Below are 27,917 nucleotides of genomic sequence, written 5' to 3'. Positions count from 1 at the left end.
GACTCTGGGGCACACCCTTCAGCATGCTGCCGTCCCCCATAGATGCTGGCGTGCTTGCGGCTGGGCCACATGCAGGTCACGAGGTAGGGCTATCTGGATGGATTTGAGCGTCCTACCTCCTTGTCGCCTCCTTTCTAGAGCAGGGCATCTTTATAAATTCTGTATGCTTGTTCTGGGTTAGCTTCCCTGTCCTGTAATGAAAACTGTTGCCCACCAAAACAGGGGGTCTTTAGTTCCAAACGAGCCCACGTGAGTCACTCAGCAGTCCGGTTAGTTGGATGATGTTTTCTGGCAATCCCACAGGAGAGGAATGACAGGGAAAAGCAGGAACGTGGTGCTTGCCGCGTCCTTCACTGGGGCCACCTCCCAGTAGCCCTGGAAAAAGCTGCATTGTAGGGCCCCCTATCCAACGCCCTTCTTCTCTCCATTTCTGTGGAAATAGTAACTTATGGAACATGTGCTTGTGGTCGGTTTCATTTCTGACATCAGTTTATTTCTTTGCCATTCTTCCTGATTATTTTGCCACCAACCAAAAATTCTGTCATATTCATTTTCCCCATTGAATCATCTACAAGCTAAGCTCTTTTTATGCAGGGGGGCCTGGGGGCAGAGAGTAGGTTGGCCTCGGGTCTCTCCCTGTCATGCTGGGCAGGTGGGTCAGCTATAGGTCTCACGAGATTGGACCAAGGCCCGGACCGGTCTGGAGGCCGATGAGGGACAAGAAGCCCTGAAGCCCACGTGGTGTGTAATCTCCACTTTGTGGGCAGCAGGACATTCATTCTAAGAGGCTCAGGAGTTTTTCCTCTCATTCCACCCCTATGAGGCCAGGGACTGTGGGAAGCCACAGACAGGCTTGTCAGCAGGGAAGCATGGAGAGAACGAACACACACACACACACACACACACACACCCATGCACACACACACACACACACACACACACACACACACACACCGATGCATGAGTTCCTTACTTTAAACATTCATAACAAAGATTCCAACAATAAATTATGCTGTTAAAATGCAGTCCTTTCCTGCAGGAGTTACTGTTTTGCATTTCCAAAACTAAACTGAGCCTTCAGTTTGCAGACGTGCACTGTTTTGTGCACTGAACACTGTTCAGAGAAAGTCTCGGGATACTGTGGTGGGCAAAATGAGTAAGAGATATCCCATCCCACAAGGGGCTCTTTTGGGAGAGATGAAGTAGTGAAGCAGGAGTTGACACCTGGGTCATGGGAACTCAGGGAGGGAATTAGCCATTGTTTAGGCCTCTGTACCAGTGTCCCTCCTACTCTTCACTTTTGGTGGCGTTAAGTGGAATACTGCTGAAATGTTTCACTCAAGGGATTTTCCCCTGTTGACAGCATTGCCGGCCTTAAAATAGGGAGTCAGTCTTTTCTTCCCAGTTCCAGAAAGTGATGCATGTGTCATGATTGTTTGCCATGAAACAGTTCCTGTCCCTGTCTCCACCGTACACAACACAATAGGCTATGTTCCTTCCTAGGAGTCATTAGGTTTCCCTAATGGGATGATCTAAAGGAGAAAAATAGAGCTCTGGCCCTCCTCCCTCATTAGTGCTGAAACCTGGTGCTGTGTCTGCTTCACATCAAAGTCATGGCTTGTTTTTCTGCTGGTCTGAGACTGTTCTTTCCTCCTTGAGTCAGGAAAAGGACTTAAATCCTGGTGTTCTTGACATGAAGCCTTAATGCACTTGTTGTTGCAGCTGAATCCATTAAAAGGAATACTTGCAAGATGTGAGAAGAGGTATTTCAAGACCGGCATGAAATAGAATGTGGAGGGGCGCCTGGGTGGCTCAGTGGGTTAAGCCTCTGCCTTTGGCTCAGGTCATGATCTCAGGGTCCTGGGACCGAGCCCCGCATCGGGCTCTCTGCTCAACGGGGAGCCTGCTTCCCTTCCTCTCTCTCTCTGCCTGCCTCTCTGCCTACTTGTGATCTCTGTCAAATAAATAAAATCTTTAAAAAAAGAAATTAGAATGTGGACAGGGCTCTTAGGTTTGTCTTTTAAGGCAAGGGGTGTGTCCTGTAGGCTTTGGGAAAGAGCTCGTCATGGGCCCAGCCAACCCCACCCCCATGGTCCCGCAGGCTTCTGTGAAGTCCGTAGAGGTTCATAAGAGATGCTGGACAATGCTGAACGCAGAAGATTGACATCTGCCCCGTAGTGTCATCATTAAAACGTATCCCTCCCTCTTCACTTTGGTTTTAGTCTCATACTCGAAGCTGCTGGGTTTTGGCTGTCCCTAGAAGAGGAAGGGGTTAGCAGGCTCATTAGTGCCTCCTGATCCCAAGTTTGTTTATCCTTCCTTTCTGTTCCTGATGAAGACCTCTGCTGCCATGCGTCTTGTTTCTTGGCATGGCTCTCTGGGAAGGAGGATGGGTTAAACAAACAAACAAATACAAAATAATGCATGCCCTTTTAAGAATATGATCTCTAGGGGCACCTGGGTGGCTCTGTTGGTTGAGCATCTGACTCTTGATTTCAGCTCAGGTCGTGATCTCAGGGTGATGGGAATTGAGCCCCTTGTCTGACTCTGTGCTGAGCATGGAGCCTGCCTAAGGTCCTCTCTCTCCTTCTCCCTTTGCCCTCCCCCCACCCACACTCTGTCTTTAAAAACAAATAAATAAAATGAATATGATCTCTGAATTAGTCTTGTTCTTGAAAAGGTTTAGACACTCTGGGTTCTCTAGTAAAGCCATTTTGTTGGTAGATAAACATGAAGGTGCTTTTGAATTGACTGATGGGAAAAGATGCCTTGGTCCTTCCTCTTCAAGACCGGTCAGTGGGAGCCTGGAGCAGGAAGGAGGGAGGTAGCAAGAAGGAAAGGGAAGGAGAGCTTTCACCTGGGGGGAGTTGGGGAGCGGAAGCAGAAGGGTCACTGAACGGAAAAGTCTCCTGAGAGCGTCTACAACTGACCAGGCTCTAAAGGCTTGACACTAGGTGACAGCTGTGGGAAGACCCGGGCTGCCTGATTCTTACACAGTTGTTGATGTAACTTCTTGTCATTTATCACCCAGCAGAGAGTGGGGAAGGCGGGGATATAAAATGAGATTTTAATAAAAGAAGAAAGGACCAGCGGACTCTACTTCCTCCGGAAGGGATTTTATCATATAACCAATGAATTAAGTCTAAGGAAGGGAGTGGTGTGCAAATCCTTAAATAAGTTAAAAGTGGGACTCGTCAAGAATTTTTAAAGACAGGGCCCTTACTTTTAAACATACACAGTTCCTCACAGGAGACGCCAGCGGCTCTTCTCGCTGAGCGGAGCCACTGCTGGGCCACCTGTAAGGTAGTAGGACTACCTAGCATTCATTTCCAAAAAACAAATATTCCTTTAGGAAGTTCTGTCTAATAAATAGTAATTAAAACATTTGAGAACTGCATGCCATTGATTTTACTTTTTAACAAGGTGGCCTTTTCAAAGGAGTGGATCTCCTCCTGCCGCCCACCAAAAAAGCATGTATATTCTGATGACCAAAGGGAATAGCTGAACCGAGAGACGGCTCAGCTTTGGCAGAGAGAGAACATCGTGTGAAGTCCTCTACCACATTTTTAACTCCCATTCCCTAGAGCTGTGTCACCGGCCCCAGGTGTGTAGACCTTCTCGTAATGAGATTAGAACGCTTTCTCTCCATGGGACCTGTGACAAGTGACTCTTTTGGGAATGGCACATGGACATAAAGCCTTCAGTGCTGGAGCTTGGATTTGGAAATCTTTGCTGCAGTATGTTTCTGAAATGCCAGTGCTTGTGGCCGGCAAACACGGGACACAGTTTGTCTTCTGCTTGATGTCTCAGAATTATGTTGACATCGTTGGCTGTTATGTGACCAAAATGTCCATCGGTGGACATGACTCCTGCTAGTCATACAGGAGCTTGCGTTGAAGAGTCACTCGTGTCATTTTAGTCAGTTTACCTGTTGGTCATTCGCCCCAGTCTCTCAAAAATGGAACGAGGCCTCTTCAGCCATATGTCATCTAGCAAGTGCCTCCCTGCTAAGTCCTTTCACATGTAGACCATGGATCTTTTCCTAAAGAATTTTATGCACCCATCCATTCCTGCTGTAGTTACTCTTAATTTATCAGCTTCATTCAAAATACTGTGAAATTGTTTGAGCTTCACTTCATCTGTAACTAAAGGCATTGGCTTCCATGTAGTCTCCTAAGCTAGAACTTTCATCCCAGATTATCACCCCACCCCCCACCACCAGCCCTCTTTTTTTTTTTCTTTGTCAAATTTAACCTGTCGCTTCAAACTCTGATTTAGAGGGTTCATGTCCTCCTCCTTTCTCAGCTGGATTCTCTAGTTCTTTCTACCTTATAAACTCAGCAGTTCTTCAACTTTTTGGTCTCAAGATCCCGTTACACTTTTAAATATTATCAGAAACTCCAGAGAACTTTTGTTTGTATGGGTTATACCAGCATATATTTACCACAGTAGAAATTAAAACTGAGACATTTAAAAAGTATCAGTTCATTTATAATAACAGTAACGGATCACTACTTGTTACTATGAAGGGCCATGTTCTCATGGAAAATAAGTTCCAAAACAAAATTAGAAGAGTGGCATTTTAATCTAATTGGTTTTAATATAATTTCACCCAGTAGAGAACACTTGGATTCTCATAGCTCTTATGCATTTAACTTGTTACAGTATGGTGTTTGGTTGAAGAAAATCTGGTATCGAACAGACACATGCTTGTAAAAGGGAGGAATATTGTAATCATCTTCTCAGATAATTCCGTATTTTTATTTGCTACCAGGTCAGAATTGACAGATGATAGGCTCTTAAGAGTTATTTGCAGGGCGCCTGGGTGGCTCAGTGGCTTAAGCCTCTACCTTCAGCTCAGGTCATGATCTCAGGGTCCTGGGATCTAGTCCTGCCTCAGCCTCTCTGCTCAGCCTCTCTTTCTCTCTGCCTGCCTCTCTGCCTACTTGTGATCTCTCTCTCCCCATCAAATAAATAAAATCTTTTTTATTTTAAGAGTTATTTGCAGTGTAGAATCTGAAGTCATATGGTTGAACATTTTATCCTCTGATTCTTTAAAAATCCACTGGTCTGCCTTGTACTTTAGTGGATCTTTTAGCTGGGCATGATTTTCTAACCAAATGGATCAGTCATTGGGGAAGTACAGATTCATTGAGTAATGTACACCTCTTCCAAATGTTGAATGTCTTTTTCATGTTCAGTATCAGAACATCGCTTTTGTTAAAATTACCACCAGTCTCATCGAAATGGCTTTAAGTATTGGTAAATTTGGCAGTTTCACAGTGGCAAATACAAGTTTTCCAAAATTCTCATTTTTCACTTGAAAGTCTGAATTTTATCATCAGCAGTAAAGATTGCCAGTTGTTTCTCTGGAAATAGGTTTACTTTGTTCATTTCCAAGAAAATACCCAAGTTCTGAATAAGCATCATTCCTTTGCCAGTCTTTCAAGTAAAAATGTTGTTCCATGAAAAAAGGGGCTAGCTTAGCCCACAACTTAAGACTTGCACGAGTGAATTTCCTTAAGATAACCATCAGTACCTGGTATGCAGAGCATTTTCTGAATACTTCCCGTTAGTCACACAGAAGATTAAAGAGATATGTACCTAAAGATTGAAATGTAATGAAATTAATGTTTACAGTTTCAAGGACATTCTATATGAAAAAAAAATTTTTTTTCCCCAAAACTGTGAGTGTATGGCAGTGAAGAATATAATGACCACTGGTTCATCTTCATGCTAACACTGCCTTGATTCTTGATCCTTAAGACCCATCAGCGCAAATATCAACAGAGCAAAAAGGGCAAATAACATATCAGTAGTACCTTGAAAATGATTGTGACCCCGCAGATACCCTGAAAATGCCTCTGGGACCCTCAGGGTTTTGTAGACCACACTTTGAGAACCACAGCTCTAGCTTATGTTACAGATTCTTACTACAAGTAAATCAGATTATTGCTTTAGTTTTTAAACTTGCGGTGTGGTGTACGTGGACTTCACAGTCTGTGTCCTGAGGTTGCGTATATGGTCCCATCAGCTTTGCTCTTCCGGCTGCCAGTCCAGTGGCCATGTCCATGTCAGTGTACCCTTGTACTTGTTCATTGCTTCTCTGCCTGAAAGGCATGCACCCTTGCAGTCTACGCAGGTGCTCTCTCGTTCTCGAAGACCCTTCTCAGGGGGACACACTCACTCTCCTCCTTCCCCACACTGGAGCACTGGGCGCTGGAATCGTGAGGGGAGCCACGCATCCTGCGCTCTGCTGCAAGGGTAGCTCTCCTGCCTCCCGCCACTGACTCTGCACAGTGACCTGCTCCATTATCTCCCTTGTGACGGCCATCATTAACGTTGGGTGCATGGTAAGGATCTTCAAAGAAAACGGAACACAGGAAGAGCTTCGGCAAGAGTGGTTTCTACTTAATTGATAATTGTAATACATAATTTACATAAGAGTATATTGACTCAATCCATTTATTAATTTCTCTGCTTCAGGGCACTGAAAATCTCAAGTAATTAATTCCCTTTCTTTTAAAATCCTATTTCCTGGGGTGCCTGGGTGGCTCAGACGATTAACCCCCTGACTTCAGCTCAGGTCATGATCTCAGGGTCCTGGGATAGGGTCCCACATCCGGCTTCCTGCTCAGCAGGGAGTCTGCTTCTCACTCCCCCCCCACCCCTGGCTTGTGCATGCACATTCTCTCTCAAATAAATAACTAAAATCTTTTTTTAAAAATGAAATCCTATTACTTCCACAGCAAATGTATTTGAAGCTTTTAAGTGTTGTTAGCAAGGTTTCAAAACTGATTTAATGAGGGTGACAGGAGTTGACCTAAAAATCAGGTGGAGAAGAGGAGGCTCTTCTTCATTGATAACCCACCAATACGAGTATTTAGGATTGAACCAAGAACTCTATCTATGTAGAGTTTGGATAGTTGCCTTTGTAGTGAACTAAAACAGAGCAAAACTTCCTCCGGTTCATTGGTTTGAGAATTGGAGAAGAGCCATTAGAATTCAGACCTTGGAAAACTGCCCTTGTATGAAAGAGAGGTGGTAACCATCAGCCTTATTAACTAGAGCTGTGCTCTTCGGAAAACCAGTAATGCCTGTTGGTACAGCATCCTCATGGGGTAGGCAGAAGAGACATACTGCGATAGACTTACACGTGGCAGAGCGGAGGCCTCCTTGTGTGTCCTGCTCAGTGCTGGGAGCTCAGCTCAGCCTGGTTCATCAGATGTATTGTCCTCGACATAGCGAGCGTCTTGTCAGTCCTGTGCAATCTCCTGAGCCTTGACCACATACACACAGGCACATCATTGAAGAAAGTACCAAATGCTTCCTTGAAACTTGGTCTTTAATAAAAATTCACCATTTTGTGCAGAATATGTTTTTTTACATTTTCACTGGGAACAGTTCCCTTTTTGCAAGGTTTGTGTTAAAAACATTTATGTTCCAAAAAGAGACATCTGCGTTTTTAGAAAGTTATGAGGTTCTATCAATCCGTTGTTAATTATGAACAAATAAAAATCATTATGTATTTAGTCCGATGGATTTCCAGAATGGCCTTACAGAACCTACCTCAACTGTAACTTATATTTCAAAAAGCCATTAGGGTAGGCTGAGAAGTTCTGCTTGCTGATGAATTTCCATTACGTCCCATTTAGTGACAAAGTCCAACTACTCATGCAGAGTGAGCAGAGTCAATGCCTTTTCTCTAGTGTCTGTCTTCGTGCCAGAAATGCAGGGGTTATTCAGATTTATTAATAAAAGGACCTTCTGCATCCACGTTGCCTGTACCAGTTTGATCTCCTGAGAAATGGGTTACTTTGCCTGAAAGATCTTCAGAGGGAGAGGCAGATACTTAACATATTCATGTAGGAACCATCTGTTAATTGCTAAGGCTGGGAATCTCTAGGAAATACGAGAAATAGGAGAGCTCTTGCTCGAAGGGACTTGTACAGCAGCTGCCCAGATCAGTGTGATAATTGATGGGTGCTGTCAGTGGGGTAGGAGGGTGAATGCAGTTCTGAGAGTCAGCTTTCTGACCGAGGTGCTTAGTGGAAGCGTCGTGAATGTGATCACATAGGAAGCGGTTAAAGACTTGGCCGGTTTTGCAGAGATGGGGAAGACCATGAGGGCAGGACCAGGGATGCAGAGTCAACCAGGCATAAAGGCTAGTCTGAATGCTGGGTGGAGAAAGCTGACTTGGGAGGCCGCAGTGGAAGAGTCTTAGAAGAGGTGAGATGTCATCATGCTGGGCTTTTCTTCCAGAGGCACCTTTGGCTCTCCCTAGAGCCAAATACTCTCTAGAGCCAAATGCTCCTTGTCCCCGCCGGTCACTCTGGTATTTCAGCCTTCTGGGTGGGGATTGTTCAGGGACACTGTAAATTCGGTCCAAATTAGGCACTTGGGGATTGGCCAGGAAAAATCTATAAATATCTGTCTTTTCTTACTCCTTTCCCTTTGCCTCAGATGAAGAGAGTTTTTCTCTCCGCCCCCTTCCCCGGCCCCTGCCTCCCCCAAGGCTAATAATTCTATCTTCTGAGTTCCCAGTCCTTTCTTGACCTTTTTAAAGAATTGCTTCTCCATAAAGCAGCATGGCATTGAGAAGTTCAGAGGTTTCTTTGGTCTTAGTGTCTGGGGAGGCTACCTGCCTTCTCCACTATACACAGAAAAGAAGACTTTTCCCCCCTCTCTGCTTCTTTTTCCCAGGACACAGATGTCTTCAGAGGGAACCTAGTAATCTGATTCCAGGCAAAGGTGTTTGGGTCTTTCATTTCCAGCTCGAGTCAGAATATATCAGTTACTTGGTTTTGCCTTCTACACACCCTTGTAGGCTGCCTTCAATACTTCTCTCTCTCGCTCGCCTTTCTTTCTTGATTAATTAGGCAAAAATATATTGATGATAATAAAATTAAAATATTATAGCAACCAACAGTAGTCATGCCTCAGGCACTTACAACATACTTTACATGTATTAATTCATTTATCCCTCATAGCTATATTTTCTTTGATGCTTTGTCTTGATGGGTTTTGCCCGCATTTTACAGGTGAGAAGCCAAGGAACAGAAAGGTCATATAGTGTGCCTGAGACAGTCTCGCTGCAGGGTTGATCTTCTGGACTGTCGTGCTGGAGCGTCCCCAGCCAGTCAGCCACCCCTTCACTTCTGCCATGTACTGTAGGGGACATCTCAGCCTGTGTGGCTTTCAGTGAAGGGCCACCCCCCCACCCCAAAACATATTTTTGTGCTGGCATCTCTTCTGACACAAATTCTCACGATTTCGTCTGAGGTAAACAGTTATGTTACACTTGTACAGAACATCAAAATATCTGTCCTAGTTGAATGAAATTATTAAATACAATCTCCAAGTGGTAGTGTGTAAATGAACAAAACCAGATTTATTTTGGGAATGAGCGAATGCCAAAATTGACCCGGCATTTGCACTAAAAAGTAGGGGATTTTTTTTTTTCTCTCGAAGGATTTTTCTCTTTTCCCTTTGTTTTGACTTTTGGACAGTTGATAAAAAGAGCAAGTTATACCTCTGTACTTCTTTGGAAGACATGACTATATGGTGGTGTGTGTTTGCCTGGAGGGATGAGGGAAGTATTCCATGGGAAGCTGAATCATTTCTTGGCTTGTCTGACTGAGTGACTATATTAGGGTTATTCTTTTTGCCATGAAGTGAAAAATAAGAAGAGTTAGTTGAGTAATTTCCTAAAGTAATACATTTGCATTTTATGTGGGATACAGAATTTTCCTAGGGGTATGGTTATTTTGAATGTTGTTTTCACGTCTGACCAGGGCTTTAAACTCTTTTAGACTACACACCTTTTCTGTGTGTTAACACTGACCAAAAAAATTTGTTCTCTTGTTGTTCAGTAACTAAATCTAGTCGGCCATTGGAAAAGCCTGAGGAGTATTACCGGTAATAAATGAGGACATAATCGGTTAATCATCCATCTTTTGGGTGTCTGGTGCCATTTTTAGGACTCCACAAGATCAACTGAAGAAGTGCCTGTTGCCTTTAAGGAACTCACCATCTACTTAGGGCCAAAGCAAGCATCAAGGAGCAGTGCAGGGCAGAACGCTGGAAAGTGAGTGCATTAGAGTTCAGGACTATCGAAGTTCAAGGGATGGAGTTTTAAGGTGGGTTAGAGTAGGCAGAGAGATTCCCTAATGAGGAAGGTAGGATTTAAAGGGTGGATTTTGACTAAGGTGGAGTGATGAGGTGTAGGGGATTCTATAAGCCACAACGGTTCCTAAGAGCCAGGGTTGTTGAGGTAGGAAGAACCAAGTCCTAATTGTGGAAACTTAAGAGACCAACTGGATACCTATCTTGGGGGGTATAGTAGCTAATGAGACTAGAGGAGACCGTATAGCAGTACGACATCCAGACCAGGGAGATGAGGCTTGATGAGGCCCAAGACCTTTGTAGTGTCTTCCTGAATTACAGCATAAGCCGTCTGGCTTCTCTGATCCAAAGTCCTTGCTGGCTCCCACTTGCCTCTGAGTAGAGTCACCTTGTTGGCCTGACATCATATGCTTTTATAATCTAGGTGGTTAATGTTTTCCCAGGCTAATGTTCCAGCACTCCCCTAAAGGATTTGACTCACGTAACTCTAGGCAGTTTGGCCGTTCCTCCATCATACCTGCCACTCATTAACACCTGTACCCTCCCTCACACTGTTCAAAGACAACACCTGTCTCCATAGAATTTTTGTGCCTAATCAGTTCAGCCGGAGACCCTCATTCCTTTGCTGGAATTCTGCATCTCATTTATACTATCCATGCCAGTCTCATGTTTGTATTTCATGTTACTGTCCCTTCCTTGAGGTTCCAGGAATGGCTCCTCTATCTTTATGGCTCGTAACACCTTACAGAGTACCGTAACTACAGCAGGCATTTAAATATTTGTTGAAGGGGTAAATGAATTTTGTTAATATTCACTAGTTCATCACTAACTGGCCGTGACGTGCTAGTGATGACAAAATCCCATTAGGAAATTCTGATCGGTAAATGTCAGTGTTGTTTCCCTTGATCTCATTGTCTTTGTTTTATAGAATGAAGTTTGTTCTTATTTCCATAGATGTTCATATGGAAAGGGAGTTTCTTGTTGGCTTTTCCCTTCTTTTTCCATTTCCTTGCCAAAACACTGTCCACCCCGCTTACCTCCTGTCGCTGCTGTGAAGCCCTTGTTCATTCCTAACCAAGATAGCAGTGTGTGTGCTCAAGTGTTCTGTTCTGATCTCTAGGATAGAATCTCTTGGAAAGAGTTGAAAGTACTCAAAAGAATGGGCATACATGCTGCATAGAACTCACTTTGTGTTCTTGGTCCTTTTTTCTCTGTTAATGCTTCATTTACTTCTCAGAAAGTTTTTTACAATCTTAAATATATTATTACCAGGTTAGCAATCCTATAGCAACCATTATGGAAGGATTCACTAAGATGCTTTCTCTAATAGGAAAAGTATCAAGAGATAGGAATAATTGAGTATACGGACTGAGCCTAAATGTTTCGTTGTGAAATGGTAGACTCTTTAGACCCAGCTCTCATCACTCTGTTACCCCAGAGCTGCCCTACCAGTCCGTAAAAACGTTAGCAAAATCCAAGTGTCTTACTCGCTGGACTGTTTTTACAGCACTTGACATTGTTTACCCTTCCTTCTACGAGATATTTCCCCCTTTCAGTGTCCGTGGTGTCCCGTCTGTGTGTTGATTCCCAAATCTGAATGCCCACTCCCAGCCATTCCCCTGGGCTCTGGATGCACGCGCTCGCCTGCTTACCCGGGCTCTGCGTGGGTGTCTCTGAGACCCTCAGATTCTCTGCGCCTAAAACCGGCCGATCATCTAATTGCTCCCTGCCACCTCCTTGTGCTCCGTTCTGCTGTTTATCTGGTCGCCCGGGGCAGAGTCCCAGTCAAGCAACACTTCTTTCTCCCTCCCTCCTCCCACCCCCAGTGCCTGTTAAAGGTAAATACCTTCAGACTCCCGGTTTCTTCTCCTGGTCTCCACATTCATCACCCGGGTTCGCACCTCCTCTGCCTCTCATCGTCTCCCTCCTGTCTATGGAGCATGCTCCAAAAAATGATATTTTTGAAATGCAGAACTGATCGTGCCTTTCCCTACCCAACAGCCCGCAGTGGCTTGTTCTTGTTGTAGTGATTCAGAGTCTTCAGTATCAGTCGTATGTTCATCGGGAACTGGCCTTTTTCTGTGACTCAGGCCTTGTCCTTTGTCACTTGCTGTTTCTCGCCTCTGGGCCTTCACACCCCATCCTCTGCCGGAGCCTGTACCCAAAATGCCTCCCTAGCTCTCCGTCCTGGGGCTCCCCGCAGCGCCACGCACCCAGCTGTCACCTGGTGAGTTCTGCGCCTCTGTCGGGCCTCAGATTAGTCAGCATCGCCACAGCAGGCCTCTCTGGGCCCTGGAGTGGGTTACACCTCCAGGCAGATGTTCTCGCAGAGGTGGCGTGCCCTGTGCTCCTCTGTTGGAACACCTCTCACCCATTATCATAACTCCTTCATGGCTCGCTGGCTGCTGTATCTTCAGTGCCAGGCATGGGTGTTCAGTAAATATCTGTCTGTTTCACTTCATTTTCCCAAAAATCTCATTGTAGTATACAGTCACAGCAACATTATGGATTTTCCATGTGAAATTTCTTGGTTTAAGTTGCTCCCGATACTGAATTTGCCATTTTTACCATTCTGAGCATTCCATGTTTTTAAAATACTAATGTATCTTAAAGCCACATTCTCTGGATAAATTGAAAAATTCTACTTTAGAATACAGAGTACTTGGTATACTTACATAGGTGCAATTTCTTATATGTCACTTATGCCTCAGTAAAGGTGCTTAAAAATCACTGAAGTGTTGGGGGTGCCTGGCTGGTGCAGTTGACTAAGCATCTGAGTCTTCATTTTGGTTTAGCGTATGAACTCAGGGTTGTGAGATCGAGCCCCCCACGTTGTGTTCCATGCTCAGTGTGGAGTCTGCTTAGAGTTTCTCTATCTCTTTCTCCCTCCGTGCCTCCCTTCCCCTTTCTCTCTCTCTCTCTCAAATAAGTACATCTTTTAAAAAAAAAATCACTCAAGTGATAACTTGAATATTTTTCAAGGTCTAGCTTACCATCTGAAAGTTTCGTCTGAACCTTGTGCTTGTAAATGTGTATACAGACTGTTTGGGTGGGGAAAATAGCAGAAGTGTATTTGGATGGCTCGTTAACAGTATAGTTAGTGTGTTGAAGAATAAGAGCGTGCGGAGGGTGCATGTCCTTTCTACTCTTCAGGCTTTGAGAGGGAAAGAGGTGCTATTACTTACAGTTATTTCGCTCAACTAAAAGTTGGTAATTGTAGGATTATGAATTTGGCAAAATTTCTGCCTGTGAGAAGTAGTTCTTACACCATTATAAGGTGTTGTGTTATTTATTGACACGTTATTTGTTGTGTCAGCACTGCCCTGTCTCATGTGATGTAGTCGTAATGATCATGCTAAAAATAAATGTTGCTAGAAGACTCAGAAGTAACAGTGAATATGATTTATAGTTGATCAGATGTGACTGTCTTTGGGAGCTGGTTTCACATACAGTGCACGAGTGCACGGGGTGCTGATCTAACCGTACGCTGCATGGGCGTGATCTCAGTTCTCCTTTGGATAGGGTCACTGGATGGGCTCAGCAGGAGAATGCTATCCATCTAGTATGTGTTAATTTCAGCAAGAAATGTTACAGATTGTTGCATATAGTCAAGGAGATGAAGAAGTGGGACTGGACGTTCAGTTGACTTTGTAGCTGGTGGAACAGCGTCAGGAATGCTGGTTGCTGCTCTGCCATCCTTCCAGGGGCGGCTTGGGGCAAACTCTGGGCCTCCGCTCTTAGCCTTGTTCCACTTTACCAATGACACACGGCTCGGAGGGACAGTTGTTACTGCGGTGACAGAATCTAGGTTCAGGATGCTGTTTTTAGGCGAAAGTGATAATGAGTGTAGAAGGGGAAGATGTAAAGTGGGTTTTTATATAAAATCACAAGGTATGGAACATTTGTTACAGTATGGAAGAGACCAGTTTTGAGTCCAACAGGAAAGTGAGCTTGTTTCATCAGAAGCGCATATCCTTGTAGACTGTGGTCTTCGTGTTAAGACGGCCAGTTTGATCTTAATCACCCCAGGGTGTGCAGTCACAAGGCCCACCCAGAGCCATTAGGCAGCCAGCAGTTGTGGGAACTGTGATCCAGGAGAGAAGCTCTGAGGAGGGAGGTGAGTGGTGATGGGACTCTTCAGATATTTAAAATGCTGCTTCACGGGGGTGCCTGGGTGGCTCAGTGGGATGAGCCTCTGCCTTCAGTTCAGGTCATGATCTCAGGGTCCCGGGATGGAGCCCCATATAGGGCTCTGCTCAGCAGGGAGCCTGCTTCCCCCTCTCTCTCTTCCTGTCTCTCTGCCTACTTGTGATCTCTCTCTGTCCAATAAATAAATCTTTTTTAAAAAATTAAAAATAAAAAAAAATGCTGCCTCACCATAATGCTTGTCCCAAGGAGAAAAAGTAGGAGTAGTAGATCAGTTCATTCTGAGGAAGACCTAGCTCGCGGTTGTCAGTATTCAGACTAAAGTGTCTGTGTTGGATGCGTTCATTCTGATTTTTGTAATGGATTACTAGAATGAGAAGCTGTTAAAGGGAAATGTTCAGTATTGAAATGTTGACCAGGAAGTCAAGTCTGTTTAATGTAATGATACACTTTCTACCTGTACTTTCTAAAATTAGGAACGATGTGTCGTTTTTATTGAAAAAAATTTTTCAGTCCTTTGGCATTTCTGTAGAATCTTAATATGATCATATCGAAATGAGTAACAAATTCCGAGTTTTCTTTCCTCAAATTTTAACCTACGTTTTTTCAACGATAGTTATATTTCTTTAACTTTGGGGGATTGGCAAATAATAATAATCAGGGCAAAATAAGATGCGTAACGAAAGGGAAGAGGATTTACAGAGTTGAGGGTTAAAGGAGGCTCACGTTGTTAGCTGTACGACCTGACACCGCCCGGCTGCAGCTCGGAGTGCTCCCCTTGCTCGGCTGCCACGTGAGCGCGAACCTTCGAGCTCCTGAGGAGGAGTCAGGGAGACGGCACGTGGACGCGCCTGGCAAACAGCGGGTACTCAGGACACATTGTTACTAATCACTGGTGCCCCAGAAGAAGCGGTCCTGTCACTACTTTTCCACCCGGGATTATCATTCTGCCGTCTCTCTCTCTTCCCACTCCTTTAATTTCATCAGGTTGGCGGCAGTTTTAGTAAAAGTCAACATTTGTGGACTTGGTCCTGCTGAGACCTGTCTCCCCGGAGGAGCAAAAGTTTGTGAAGAGACGTTTTTAAAGCTTTGTCGCTATTTTTCGTATATTCTTCCATCTTAGTTTCTTTTTGCCAGTGTTAATCGGGGGCAGAGAATTTGCTGCCACCGGCTGCATGGTCTTCGGGTCTCTTCCTGTGAAGGCCACCCACGCCAGGCGAACTGGAAGTGCTGGGGGGCTGCCCGCCGGCCTCCCTCTTCTCCGAGGCCTCTTCACCTTCCTGGAATCCCCAGATCTGTCGGAGAAAGGCCTGGGGGACGAGAACGGGAGGCCTCCCTCTCCTGGACCAGTGGTGCTCCGACACCTCAGTTGAAATGAAAAAGGAAATCCCAGAGGGAAATGGTGCTTTTGCAGCATTGTCACTAAGTTCCTTCTCACTCGTCCCAGTCAGCTGTCACACGTGAAGGACTGTTATTCCAAGCAGGCAAGAATTGCCCAAGTCGAGGAGAAGTGTTTTATCTGTGTTCTAATAAATTTTGCCACCAACAAACGGGTAATTCTGGGTGGCTCACTGTTTTGAAGTTAATGAAATCACAGATAAATGAAAATGAACTGTGGTAGACCTTTCCTTCCTTCTGAGTACACGTGAAAAGTGGAGGAGGAGAACGGAGTGATGCAGGATTCCACTGTGTGTTCTCCGCGGCCGATCTTGAGAGAATGTCTCAGTTCCTTTTTCTTTCTCCTCTGCATCTGCCCACATCCTCTGAGCTGTATGGCAGGTGATGGTTTCTTAGTCTCAGGCTGACCGTACCCAATCAAGAAGGAGCTTCCTATCGTGCTCACCCCCTGTCAGTTTTCAGTTCCAGAAACCCGGGTCCGGAGAGGCCAAGTCCCCATCCCACATTGCTCAGGGAGGCAGTGGCACACCAAGGAACAGAAAGAAGCCTTGATTTTCACCCTGGTACCTTGTGTTCCTGCAGGGACCGAACTGACTGTTGGGAGGGATCGGTTAGCCGTGCCCAGTCTCATGCTGATGCCTTATGTTCACTTTGGGGTTATAGGAAAAATACTTAGTAGAAGTAGACTCCTCCCCGCCTCCCAACCCTCCCCGCACCTCCCCGCCGCCGTGCTTACTGGCTCTCCGTGTTCTGTTTGGGTCGTTAGCATCCCCACTAGGTGGTGTCCTAATTCAAAAATTTGACTGTGGGGCCTTGCGACTGGGCTCTGCTCTACCTAAGTGAAAGGCGCTGAAGAGACCTGACCCATAAGAATTACTTAAATAATTTGGATAAGGTGTTTGTTAGATCTTGTAATTAAGTAAATGAAGGGAAAATTTAATCTGTGAACAGAAATGCTGTAATTGAATTTGAATGCATAAAATATTTTGGAATCTTTAAGAACTTTTGTTGGTCCTGTGGTACGAACAGAGTAAAGGACTGGTTGCTTCTCTTGAAGAATTTGGGACTCCCCTTTGTGGATCGAGAATGGGATGGAGGACAGAGAAGGGAGATACGATTAATCTTGTAAATAACTACTGTGATAAGAGGCTGGAAATAAGTATATTTTACTATAAGTTCCCAAAATTTAAGAGAAGGGAGGATTTTCTCAAAACAAAAATTTGTAGCTCTCAACTCTGGTTTGGATATAAAACGATTGGTTGCTGTGTTTCAAACTCCTAACAGAATAACTGTTCAGTGGTTCCAGATGTTTTTGATAAAAACTTGGAATTGTCACAGCCGCAGCCAAAGCACAGGACTGTGGATTCTGTCTTCTGTGGAAAGTGCTGAGCGGATCCAGAGGGGAGAGCAGAACAGACGTGCGCCCCCTTCCCTCCCCACCACGAGTATTTGTTCCCTATCCAGAGTGTTCGTCCTAGAAGAAGAAACAATACAGAAGGACAGTTCTAAATCTTTGTAGTAGGTTTCTGTGTGCAGGAGGAGTAGGAAACCTAGATTTCCAGCCTCTGGCACAAAGTCAGCAGATCGCCAGAAATTAAAAGGTTAGTTAGGTCTCAAAACATTTCAGGCAGTTGCATTATTTTGAAGCCGATTTCTCTTTAATTCCATAACATCTTGAGGACAGAGACCTTGTTACTTGTTTGCCTTCCCTGCAAGGCACAGAGTATCTGTTAAAGCAATACAGACTGTGTGAGTTGAAGTCAGTAAGCCCTTAGAGGAGGTCGGGAGTAGGAGGCCTCTCTGGTGACTGAGCATCTCCGGTCCCCTGAGAGATGCCTGGGAACCTTGCAAGCAGGAAACATTTGCTTCTAATTAAAACAGAAGGGAGTGGCAGGAGGAATAAACCATGTGGAGGACAGGGGAGCTGGCCTTGTATTCATATGGAGAGCAGGGGGATTCTGAATTATAGCTTGATGAAAGTTCTTACAGAAGAGGTGATAAAATTAGCCGTTTTCCCATGTCCTGAAGCCTGACGGGTCTTCCCATCTGTGCTGTGGATCACAGAGTCTCAAAGTATTTGTAAGGCCTTGGCCAGGTTCCCACCCTTTTAGTAATAAGTCCGAGCAACAACTTTATTTACAACTTTTTAATCTCTCTCTAATCATCCTGTTTCTACTGTTTTCCGTGCTCACTCTAGTGAAAAGCAACATCTGTTTCACTGTTAGTGTTAGTAACATCACAGAGCCAGGGCTCACGGGGCGCATGTGGGGAGGGGGAGGCGGTCCACCTGCCTTGGATGACACAGTGAGGCGTGGGGAGGATCCAGGCTCCGCACTGGCCACAGCTAGGGCCGCAGTGTAGTGGCAGGTGAGGAAAGGTCTTGCTTTCTCATGGGGTTTGCTGCACTTCCCTCCTTTGGCTGGTTAGCAACATGAGCGCCTGGCCCGAGGAAATGGTGACTCATTAGACCTTCTCCACCCCTTTCATAAAACTCCTGAAAAACCTTGTTACCACCTCTGTTTGCAATACTCTGTTTTGAACTGCTTGAAATCTCTTTTCTTCCTCTCCCCTGTGGTATCTGATGCCCCTCACTCACACTCTTCAGGTCTGGCTGAGGACTCCCCTGGCCCCTTGAGGAAAAAGGCTGTCAGCCTAACGCTCCTAAAGGATAAGATCTTATTCTTTGCTTTCTCCACTCTTTCCCCCCCTTTTTTGCTTCCTTCAGTTCCTTCTTTTCCCCCTCCCAGATCACTTACCAACCAAGTTGGGAGGGTATCTGAAGTAAGAGGATGAATTCTGGAGTAGGCTGCCCGGAGGCTGTGGCACAGGGTGGGACTGGGGGTTGGGGGGGGGGGGGGTCTCAGCAACAATAAAGTGACAGAGCCAGGCAGAGGCTCAGCCAGTGCCCATGAAAGCCCTGAAGGGGGAAGCTGTCCCGGCCTAGGTGACCCTCCTCGCTCAGAAGTATTGACACATGGACCCATTCATTCCACTCCTTTTTTCTTGAATTGTCTTTAAAGCCCCTTCTGTCACTCATTTTCTGCCCTGCCGACCCTCTCTCTGCCCCCCCCCCAAAAAAAAGGCAAAAAGAATGAACCATTCTTGAAAGATTTTTCAACCATATCAGGCACTTTTGTAGCCACTTCTGGATTCTAGAGACATAGCCCTGAAATACTTGGCTAAACATTTTTCTCATATTAAATCATGGGTTTGCATTTGGCAGGGAGCTGCGTGTGCGCCTTGGGTAGTTTCCATTTTCTATACTTCGTGGAACAGATAAGTATGTTGTACTTGCTCGTGATGTTTAGGATGACATCGTCCCCCTTTTATTATCGCGCTGCTCAGACATCAAAGCGTTTGAGTTGCATCTTGCAATGCCTGACAGAGCCTTTTTCATAGGGGACAGTGTGAGGAGGAGGAGGAGGAAGTGGGTTGGAAAAGGAAGCCTTGTTTTTCTCTTCTCCGTCTGTGGATGAATCATGTTCCCACTGCAATTAGGTTTTCAAACCTCCAAGGCTGCTGGTGCGGAGCTGAAAGGGCAAGTAGTGACGTTCCTGAGGGTGAGGGAGAAGGGGGGCTGGGGTAGGGAAGGGCCAGCGCCCGAGGAGGGAAGAGAGCAGGAGGAGGGGTCTTTCTTTCCGCCTTTCCTCTGCTGTCAGTAGAGATTTCCAGCTGAAATCAGAACCAAGCCCCACTGTCTGGAGAGCAAGAGGCCGACTCCAAGGACTCTACTTTGAACAGAATCTCCAAGCCTCTACTGGTTTTTGGTTTGGGTTTTTTTTTTTTTTCTGGAAAGGAAAAATTTACCTTCCTTCTCTCTTTTCTCTCTCTCTTTTTTCTTTTTGTAAGCAGGAACAGAATTTAATGAGAGAATGAGAATGTTTTCATGCCATCCCTTTGAAATCGAGTTGTTTTACCTTTTTCTCTCTTTCGCTTTTCCTGACAAAGTGCAGACTGGATTTTTATTGCCTGCTTTGGGTTTTTCCCCCACGTGCGTCGGCCATTATGCGTAGCCGGTTCATTCTTAATTTTTCTACTGGAGTTGTCGCCAGTGATGGAAACGCTGTGCGCTTCTCTTTCACTCGGGATCAGCATAAAGCGGAACATCAGGAGGGACTTACCGTTTGTATTAGGAATTACAGACTGATCACCCCGGTGCTCTGAAGTCGCCAGAAGTCTTCCATCCGTTCAAGGAATTGGATTCCACTTGGTTTCTTTTTAATCAGTCTTGGACCCTTTGAGGGTTTAATAGAGAGAGGAGTCTGGAAGGCACAGATCTCCAGCTCAGCGTGGGAAAGTTGGAACTCTGGACCTGGGGGAGTGCAGTTGGAGCAACAATGTACGAGCGGCACAAGAGGCGCTACAGCCTGTGTGATATCTCCAAGGTGGACAGGACGGTGGATGTGGTGTTGCTGAAGGTAAGGGGCCACACCTCCCAGAGCCCACAGCTCTCAGCGCCTTTCTCTTCGCACCCGGTAACTGAGTACCTGGTTGCCCCGTCCGGGGAGGAGGGCTGAGAGGATGTGTGAAAAGTCAGGAACAGAGGGGCGAGGTTGATGATTTTAAGGTTCTCGAAAGAGTATCTGAACAGAGACTATGGGGGGACTTAACAGTCAGTCTTAAGCCGCCCTTAAACTGTTGAGACATCATTTTGTTTGCTTTAACATGCGTTCTTAAGCTCAGGAGAACCTCAAACTCCTGAAAATCACCGCGGGAGAAATTCATCTTCAGAGTTGCTCTTTCCTAAGATGCCTCTGTCTGTCCCTCTGTCCCTGTTATCCGCACCCGCTCACCCTCCCCTGCTCCAGCCCCACCTGTCTGGGCATCGCTCTCTGTTGGTCTCCTTTTCCGCCTTTTCTCTGAATCTTTCCTCTCTCTCGTCTTCTGCTGTCTCTTGTAACTCTGTAGGGGCAGGAAGGACACTTTTTCCCTTTGGAGGGGTCTCCGGCCTGTTTTTTAAGGTTGCAAAGTGGTGCTCCCGCCTTGGTTTGACTATTTTTCGTGGACTCTGTTGGTAGCTGTATTTGTTTTCTCGGCGTCCGTGATGTCGGTGTCTAAGCAGGATGGGGGTGGAGACTCCGAACAGCTAATTGCTCACAGAGGGCGTCCTTGAATCTAAAATTAGTAAGGACTCCTCCAGCCATAAGATGGGAGTCTGGGAATGTTGGACGACTCCAGGAGCACTTTTTGGAAGTTTAGCCGTTTTCTGGCAAAGGCAGGGGAAATTGGAAGCCAACCAAGTGCTTCACAGATGCCAAAGAACCTCAGTACCTGGACTTGGGAAAGTATAAAGCTGGTGGGGTGTAGGCGGAGTGGTAACGTGTCGCCCTGGTCAAGGAAGTTTTGGAACTGTGTTATCGATTTATCAATTCAGTTTATTACTTGAGACTTCCTAAACTTTTTCACTGGTCCATTGAGGCCCAGAAATGGGTCTAGAAGGCTAGTCACAGAAACCAGTGACATACACCGTGGATGAGTGGCCAGGTAGGAGTCGTGATTTGTGACAGAGTGGTGTCCCTGTCCCTCCTGATTACGGCCAGGTGCTTGTCCGACTTGCCAGGCCTAAGCTGAGAGCAGTTTAGGACTTGGCATTTTGAACATGTTCCAAGATGTAATCAGTTTTAGTTCCTCCGAAATGTGATTACCTCTATGAAAGCACAGTGGTGTTTTAAAATTTTGTCCTCATAGAAATATTATTTAGGAGAGAGAGCTCAGTTTTTAGGACCTTTATACGCTTGATTCTTGATGATCTTAGATTTTACTTGTCTAAGGAAAGAGAAGCGATAAAAGGAGGGAAGGTAGAACATCCCAATCTGGGTGTCACGGGGAGTATCACACATTTAAAATAATGCTAAAATGCGTAGTACCCTGCACTGTAGCCAGGAAGGAAAGCCTTTACGAGTGAAGCTAAATCAGCGTGGGCTTACTGGCCTCGGAGACGCTGTTTCACAGTTTAAGGAAACACTTCCACGTACGTTATTTCATTTGAGACTTTCTGCTCGGGCAGCAGCTGTTCTGTCCACACACCTGCCCCCACGCGTGCTGACATGAAGAGCCCAAGTCTTCTCTTGGTCTCTTGAGCCAAGTGAGGAGTATGAAATACTTGACTGACGAAGATGTGATTTTTTTTTTTTTCCTCCCACAAGGCTACAACTAATGAAGGATAGTTTTCTAGCTGAATCTGCTTGTATTCTTTTTTTATATATATACCATGCTGCCAACTGTATAATGAAGGCGTTTTAGTAGAGAAAATTTCACTTCCCAGAAAATAGGCATTCGTTACAAATGGAGTCCTGAAAATAGTGTGTTTGAAATAAGATAACTAAGTTTCGTGTTAATTTTTTTGCTTTAGAGAAGAAGGTGACATTCTTGAGAGCCGTACACTAAAACGTTATTAATGGCGCGTTCGATGCCAGCGATGGCGCTAAATCCAAGGGGTACACAGTTCTTTAAAATCCTCCTTTCCTCAAAGACAGAGTATAAACAGAGGAATTAAAAGGTAGGGATTACTGTAAGTTACCTGACAGGAATAAGCAGTGGGCTATAGAGGAGATAATCAGAAGGCCTGTTTTAGATAAGGTCTTTCTGAGGTGTTGCCATTTAAACAGCTGATCTCCAAAGGATAGAAGGATTCCCATGCTGCCAAGGGAACGCGTTCTGGCGAGAAGGAACAGTAAATGCAGAGACCCTGAGGTCCTCAGGAAGCAGTGGCCGGGCCACCATTGACGGGGGCACACTGAGCAGACGGGGGGGGCAGTATCCAGAGAGTCGTAAGTGGGAGAAAAAAGCAGGGCCTCGACAGCCACGAGGACTCGGCTGTGTTCGGATATGTTACTTCTCAAATCACGTTTTGAAGAGATCCTTCTGGTTGTGTGGGAATGAGCTAGGCCGCCATTATGGCAGCCTGGGGCACAGTAACTTGGTTTTGTGGTCCGAAGTGGGAAGAGGTGGATGGGCGTGAGATCCAGGCTTTTCATTTTTACATTCCTAGTGTTTGTCTCATTTTACCTACGGAAAAACAGACGAGGATAGTCCGTGATTTTCCGAAGGTCTCACAGCTCATGTGTAACAGGTAATAGGATGCAAACTCAGCTCTGACTGTTTTCCAACTTCGTGCGTTTTCTTGCAGTCGTAGACCTCCTCTTCAGTCAGCAGTGCCCACGAATATGAGTGTGTGAATCCGTTTCCATATAAATACACACGTGTTTCCTTTCTGTATTATTATTTACTTATTTATTTAAGTAGGCTCCATCATGGGGCTTGAACTCACGGCACTGAGATCAAGAGTCAGACGCTTAACTGACCGAGCCACTCAGGCGCCTCTAGACCTGCCTAGTGGAAATAGTCTTAGAAACTCTGTCGATTGCTTCTTTCCCAGGGCAGGAATTCCTTCCATAACACATAGGGCAGATGCGTGACCTCATATACATTTATTTCGGTGCACAATTTTTTGCAGATTTTTTCCACAATTCTTTTTTTTTTTTAATCATTCAGAAGTATTCTCCAATTAATCTTTCACTTTGAAATTCGGTATCATTAATCCGTCTTTTTAAAAAAACTATTATATTTGGGGACATATGCCACTCTGTTCTCAAGTGGTCGTGTGTGTGTTTTCACTCCAGTTTTGTCTGTAGAAATTTGCTCTTTTATACAAATGAGTTTGTAATTTTTTCATTTCTTCACTATTTCTAAGTACTGAAAACAGTATTCCTAGTTTGTATTAAATGCTCAAAAAGTTCTGTTAATTGAATGAATTACTCTTTTAGGACTTCTAAGTAAGGATTCCCACGCATCACGGTAGTTAACAGTCTGTAGTTAACGTACTGGAAGGTTGGCGTAAGAGCACAGAGATAGAGGAGGACAGTAAACACAAAATTTAGGCTGTGGGCCCGCTGCCGTGGGATTCCACATTTATGATGCAGGCCTTCCATCGGCATCCCAGTAATTCGCTGCAGATTAGCTTCACCATTCTCATCCCGGTTATGTAGCCATGCTTTTTTTGGCTTGTGCTGCAATCCGATCTTTTCCCTTGGTCAGTTCCGTAGACTTTGTTTCATGGTAGCTCTCCTACATCAAGGCCTTCCCTTAAGATTTCTCTAAAGCTGCATATGTTTTCGGTCTTTGCCCCCAGATCAGGTCTTGCTTCCCATCATCGGCCTCCAACGACCCTGAAATTTTACCTCCTTTCTGGATTCTTTGCAAAATAATAAGGCATACGTTAACAGTATTCCTTGGTCCCTTACTCCTCCAGCCCCCGGCCCAGGACGCGCACACTCATCACTCTTCCTCACTATATGACGTTCCCTTGACCACCCCCTCTCTGTGTGTATAACTTCTTGCTCCTATGATAAGAGGTTGGTTACTATGAATCATATGTCAGAATGGGAAATGGAAGAATTTTATTCTTAGCAGGAACCCATTGGTACCAACATGCCTGTTTTTGTCAGCATCCTTCGAAAAGCTAGTAGGGAACTCACAAGCTGGTGAATGATAGAAGTTTTCACCTAACGTAGCTCAGTAGCTAAACTCATGGTGAGTATTCCCGAGACCCACGTTAACACTAGAGAACACTACATATCTGAAACTTTCTGCAAAACTAGCATACCAGAAAGGAAGGGCATCAGAATCGAGGATTGATTGCTGATGTAAACTGATTTTAGTCCAAAGCCCATTTCTGTTTTACTAATTTTATAACTTTAGGTACCTGAAAAAATATTGCCTGCTAATAATATGATTCTTCATGTTATTGATGGTTTATTGAGAACATACTTTATAGCTAGTGATTAAAAGTGTCTGGTGAATGCTTAAAGATTTGCAGCCATGTTTTGTGCACACTGAATGAAAATATTTGCAGAGGACAGCCCCATCCCTATCCACAACGTTTGGGCAGGCCACATGACCTCATTATCTAAACTCAGAGGACTAATTTGTCTTTACGTCTAGTGTCATTTTCCCGAGAAATACTCCCATCCTTCATAAGTTTGCTTTCTCTAAGACAGTTCGACCTTGCGGCAAACGAAGGATGCCAGGAGGCTCAGGACTGAGGGCAACTGCACACATCTGCCCAGTTGCAATCTGATTCCCTGAAAAGATTTGACTCAAGTGTTGGCTTCTCTCTCCGGATGGTTGCTTCCTTTCGTTCAGCTTCTAACTCTGGCTGGATCTCCTGAGACCGTTGCAGAGGAAGTAAATACGAGCAATGGCTGGGAAGGCTGGGCGTAACCCTGAGCTTGTGTTATTAGGATGTTCGGATATAAACAGTAGGAGAAACGCTGCCAAAAACAAAAGGCAGTTCCCTCTCTGCTGGAAATATGTACAGCTCTATTTTCAGCCTGATGGGAACACAATGTGGGTGTAGTTCAGATGCTCACAAGGAGCCCCAGGCTTCGTGGCAGGAACGAAGAATTACCTGGACGGCCCTGGCCTTTCTTCTGACCTTCCCTTGCCCCATGCTCCGTGTGCCTTGTAGTTCCCCCGAATTTCGGATGTTGAATACCTGTGGTGTCCGTGATCTAGGGATCCTGGAGATAGTGTGGACCAAAGACTAAGTTTTGGTTTCTAGCTAAAGAATCATAAATGGGGTCAGAGCCAGAAAGTTTTTTGGTAACGTCTCCCTCCCAAAAACATGGATATGTAATAGCAGAGTGTCTACCCTCCTCTGTCTTCCTCACTTCCAGCCGCTTGCTAAACAAAATTTCTTCCCTCTCCTACCCAGTCAGTCTGGTGCCAGTCCTGCGTCTTGCTCATACTAACTCAAAGATTCCATAGGATAAAATCTGGAGAGAGGGGCTCATAATCATCTTCACTGGTCTCTTTAAAACTCAAATTATTAACGTCTCAACACTATTGTTTCTTCCTTTTCTGTCTCCTAATTCTGCTAAGAATCAGAATCTTGCCAAGCCTAGTCTCAGAGCCGGGTAAGAAGAGTGTTGATAGTACAGAGAACCAGCTTATCATCCGCTTATGGAAAAATCTCGGTCTTAGAGGTCACCTTTTGGAAAAGAGACTTAATGGGCAAACAGGTGTGTTACCATGTTCGTACGCGGGACTTGGCGTTCTATCTGGCCTGTAGGAAGCACTCTGAATGTTTCCAGTGTAGCCACAGAGTTTGGTCTTTACGTTGTCTCAGTATGAGAAAGAAACAGTTGTTGAAGAACAGCACCAAGACAAGGGCCGACTTATCTGTGATATCAGATTCTGAAACAGGCAGAAGGACGGGGGAGATGTTTTGTAACCCAGTTTATCTCTCTTAAGCAGTTTATTTATATGGTAAGAACGATACGTTCACACAAGAAGACAGTATACTTAGTGTTGCTGTCACTGTCTACAGGATGTGGTGGAAAATACTGATACGTGTTTTGACATTCTTTCTGCACTCGGTACACATGGTGTCTGCCCTCTGGTTAATGGCATTGACCATGATTGGTAGCATCTGGCCCAGAATTCCAGCTCTGCCCTGACTGTGTGGGTCGCTTGACCACTTTTGTCTAAACGAGCTTGCTTATCTCTAATTACCACACATTATTTTTCTTTTTCTTTTTCTTTTCTTTCTTTTTTTTTTTTTTTTTTTTTTTTGTGGGAGCACCCATGACACAGAACTTACCCTGGTAGGTGTACAGGTCAGTGGTGCCACAGTACATTTGCATTGTCGCGCAACTCTCACCGCCGTCTGTCTCCAGAACTTTCTCGTCTTTGCAAAATGAGACTCTGCCCATTAAATAACAATTCCATGTTTCTCTCTTCCTACTCCTTGTTTCTGGAAACCGCCATTCTGGGTTGTTCTGTTTTGTTGTCTCTGTGAGTTTGACTACTCTGGTTAGCTCATATGTGAAATTATACGGTATTTGTACTTGGCTGACTGGCTTCTTTCACTTAGCATCCTGTCTTCAGGGTCAGCCGTGTCGTGGCACAGGTCAAAGGTTCCTTCCTTTTTAAGGGTGAACAGTAGTCCACTGTATGCACATACCACATTTCGTGCATCCATCCGTCTGTTGATGGACATTTGGGATGTTTCCACCTTTTATCTCTTGCGAACAGCGCTACTGTGGACTTTGGTGTACAAATACCCGTTCGGGTCCCTGCTGTCGGTTCTTTTCAGCATATACCTAGAAGTGGGATCGCTGGATCGGCTGTGTCTGACATTCCCGCCGGCGGTGCACAGGGTTCCGACTTCTCTGTGCCCTCGCCAACACTAGTTATTTCCTCGGTGGTTTTTTGGAGGTGGGGAGGCGATCGTAGCCACCCTAATGGCTGTGATACAGCGTCTCGTTGTGGTTTTGACTTATGTGCATTTCCCTAATGCACACTCGCTTTTGCACTGGTTATGTTTTTAAGAGGCCAGAAGCAGGAGCTTTCCAGGCTCCCTCATGTCGCCCTCTTTGAAGGACATCAGAACACTTGAGACTCTGCGTGGTTGAACAGAGTGCGTCGTCATACTCTCCTCCATGGGATTTCCTGTCTGTTACGTGGTGGATTTTGACCACTTTTTCTTATTTCTGTGGATTCTACGGTGTGTGCTTAGCGTATGGATCCGCTGCTGCTTCTGTCTGCAGAGGACGCCTCCCCAGCCCAGCTGCACGCTGCTGCTAGACTAGTCCGGTTTCAGTCCCCTCTGGTCTCTGTGTCCTGATGCACCATACTCCCTTCCTCCCCACTACCCCATTTTATCGGTACACTTCTAGCGCTAACTTCCCGGCGTCATACTGCTCTCACTCCCTTGCTTCTGTAATTGGGGGAAGGGTCCACCCTTGCTCAAGAATAAAGCCTAGATTAACTTTAGCGATACCCTCCACTCTTCTTTCTGGGAACTGTTGGGCTTTTTGTGCTCCTCAGAAACATCCAAGGAAAGGGTCTGTCATTGGGGTTCCGAGGGTATGCTCCAGAACCACTGACTGGACACACACCCGTGTTTCTCGTAAGGGTTCCATGGCTTCCCTCAGATTCTTGGAAGGAGTCTGGGCCACGAAAGGCTATGAACTCCAACTCTGAAGTGTCCTAACTGATGGCTCATCCTGTTTTTCCACGTGGCTGGAATTTCCTGCCTCCCCCCTCTCTCCAGAGCATCCTGCCCACCTCATAGACCATCAGCCTTGCTAAGCGTTTCTCAACTATCTGAACCAGAGATGATGATGATTTTTTTCTTTTTTAAATTCTAGGAGCTTCCTTACTTCTTTAGGTTTCCAGTACTCATACACCTGTTGTATTTCAGTGACTACTCAGTGTTTCCCAGGCTGTGGTCCACGGTTGGT

General features: G+C 45.3%; 1 protein-coding gene across 11 annotated transcripts in view; it reads left to right on the top strand.

Annotated features, from left to right (window-relative positions):
* The window catches only part of AKAP13 (A-kinase anchoring protein 13), a 320,007-nt gene that overhangs the window by 184,753 nt on the left and 107,337 nt on the right, over positions 1–27,917 (top strand). Inside the window, exon 1 of one of the 11 annotated variants that reach the window (XM_046008545.1) lies at positions 19,341–20,087. The exons of 9 other annotated variants lie outside the window; for them this stretch is intronic. In XM_046008545.1, the coding sequence (XP_045864501.1) occupies positions 20,007–20,087 (81 nt within the window). In that variant the 5' untranslated portion in view covers positions 19,341–20,006. Of the gene's footprint in view, positions 1–19,340; positions 20,088–27,917 lie in introns of those variants that run through there. One more of the 11 variants, XM_046008546.1, reaches the window with a different exon arrangement.

This window comes from Meles meles, chromosome 6 (assembly GCF_922984935.1).
Source record: "Meles meles chromosome 6, mMelMel3.1 paternal haplotype, whole genome shotgun sequence".
Taxonomy (NCBI): Eukaryota; Metazoa; Chordata; class Mammalia; order Carnivora; family Mustelidae; genus Meles; species Meles meles.
Note: the sequence above shows the minus strand (reverse complement) of the source record. Positions and strands in the feature narration are given on the sequence as shown.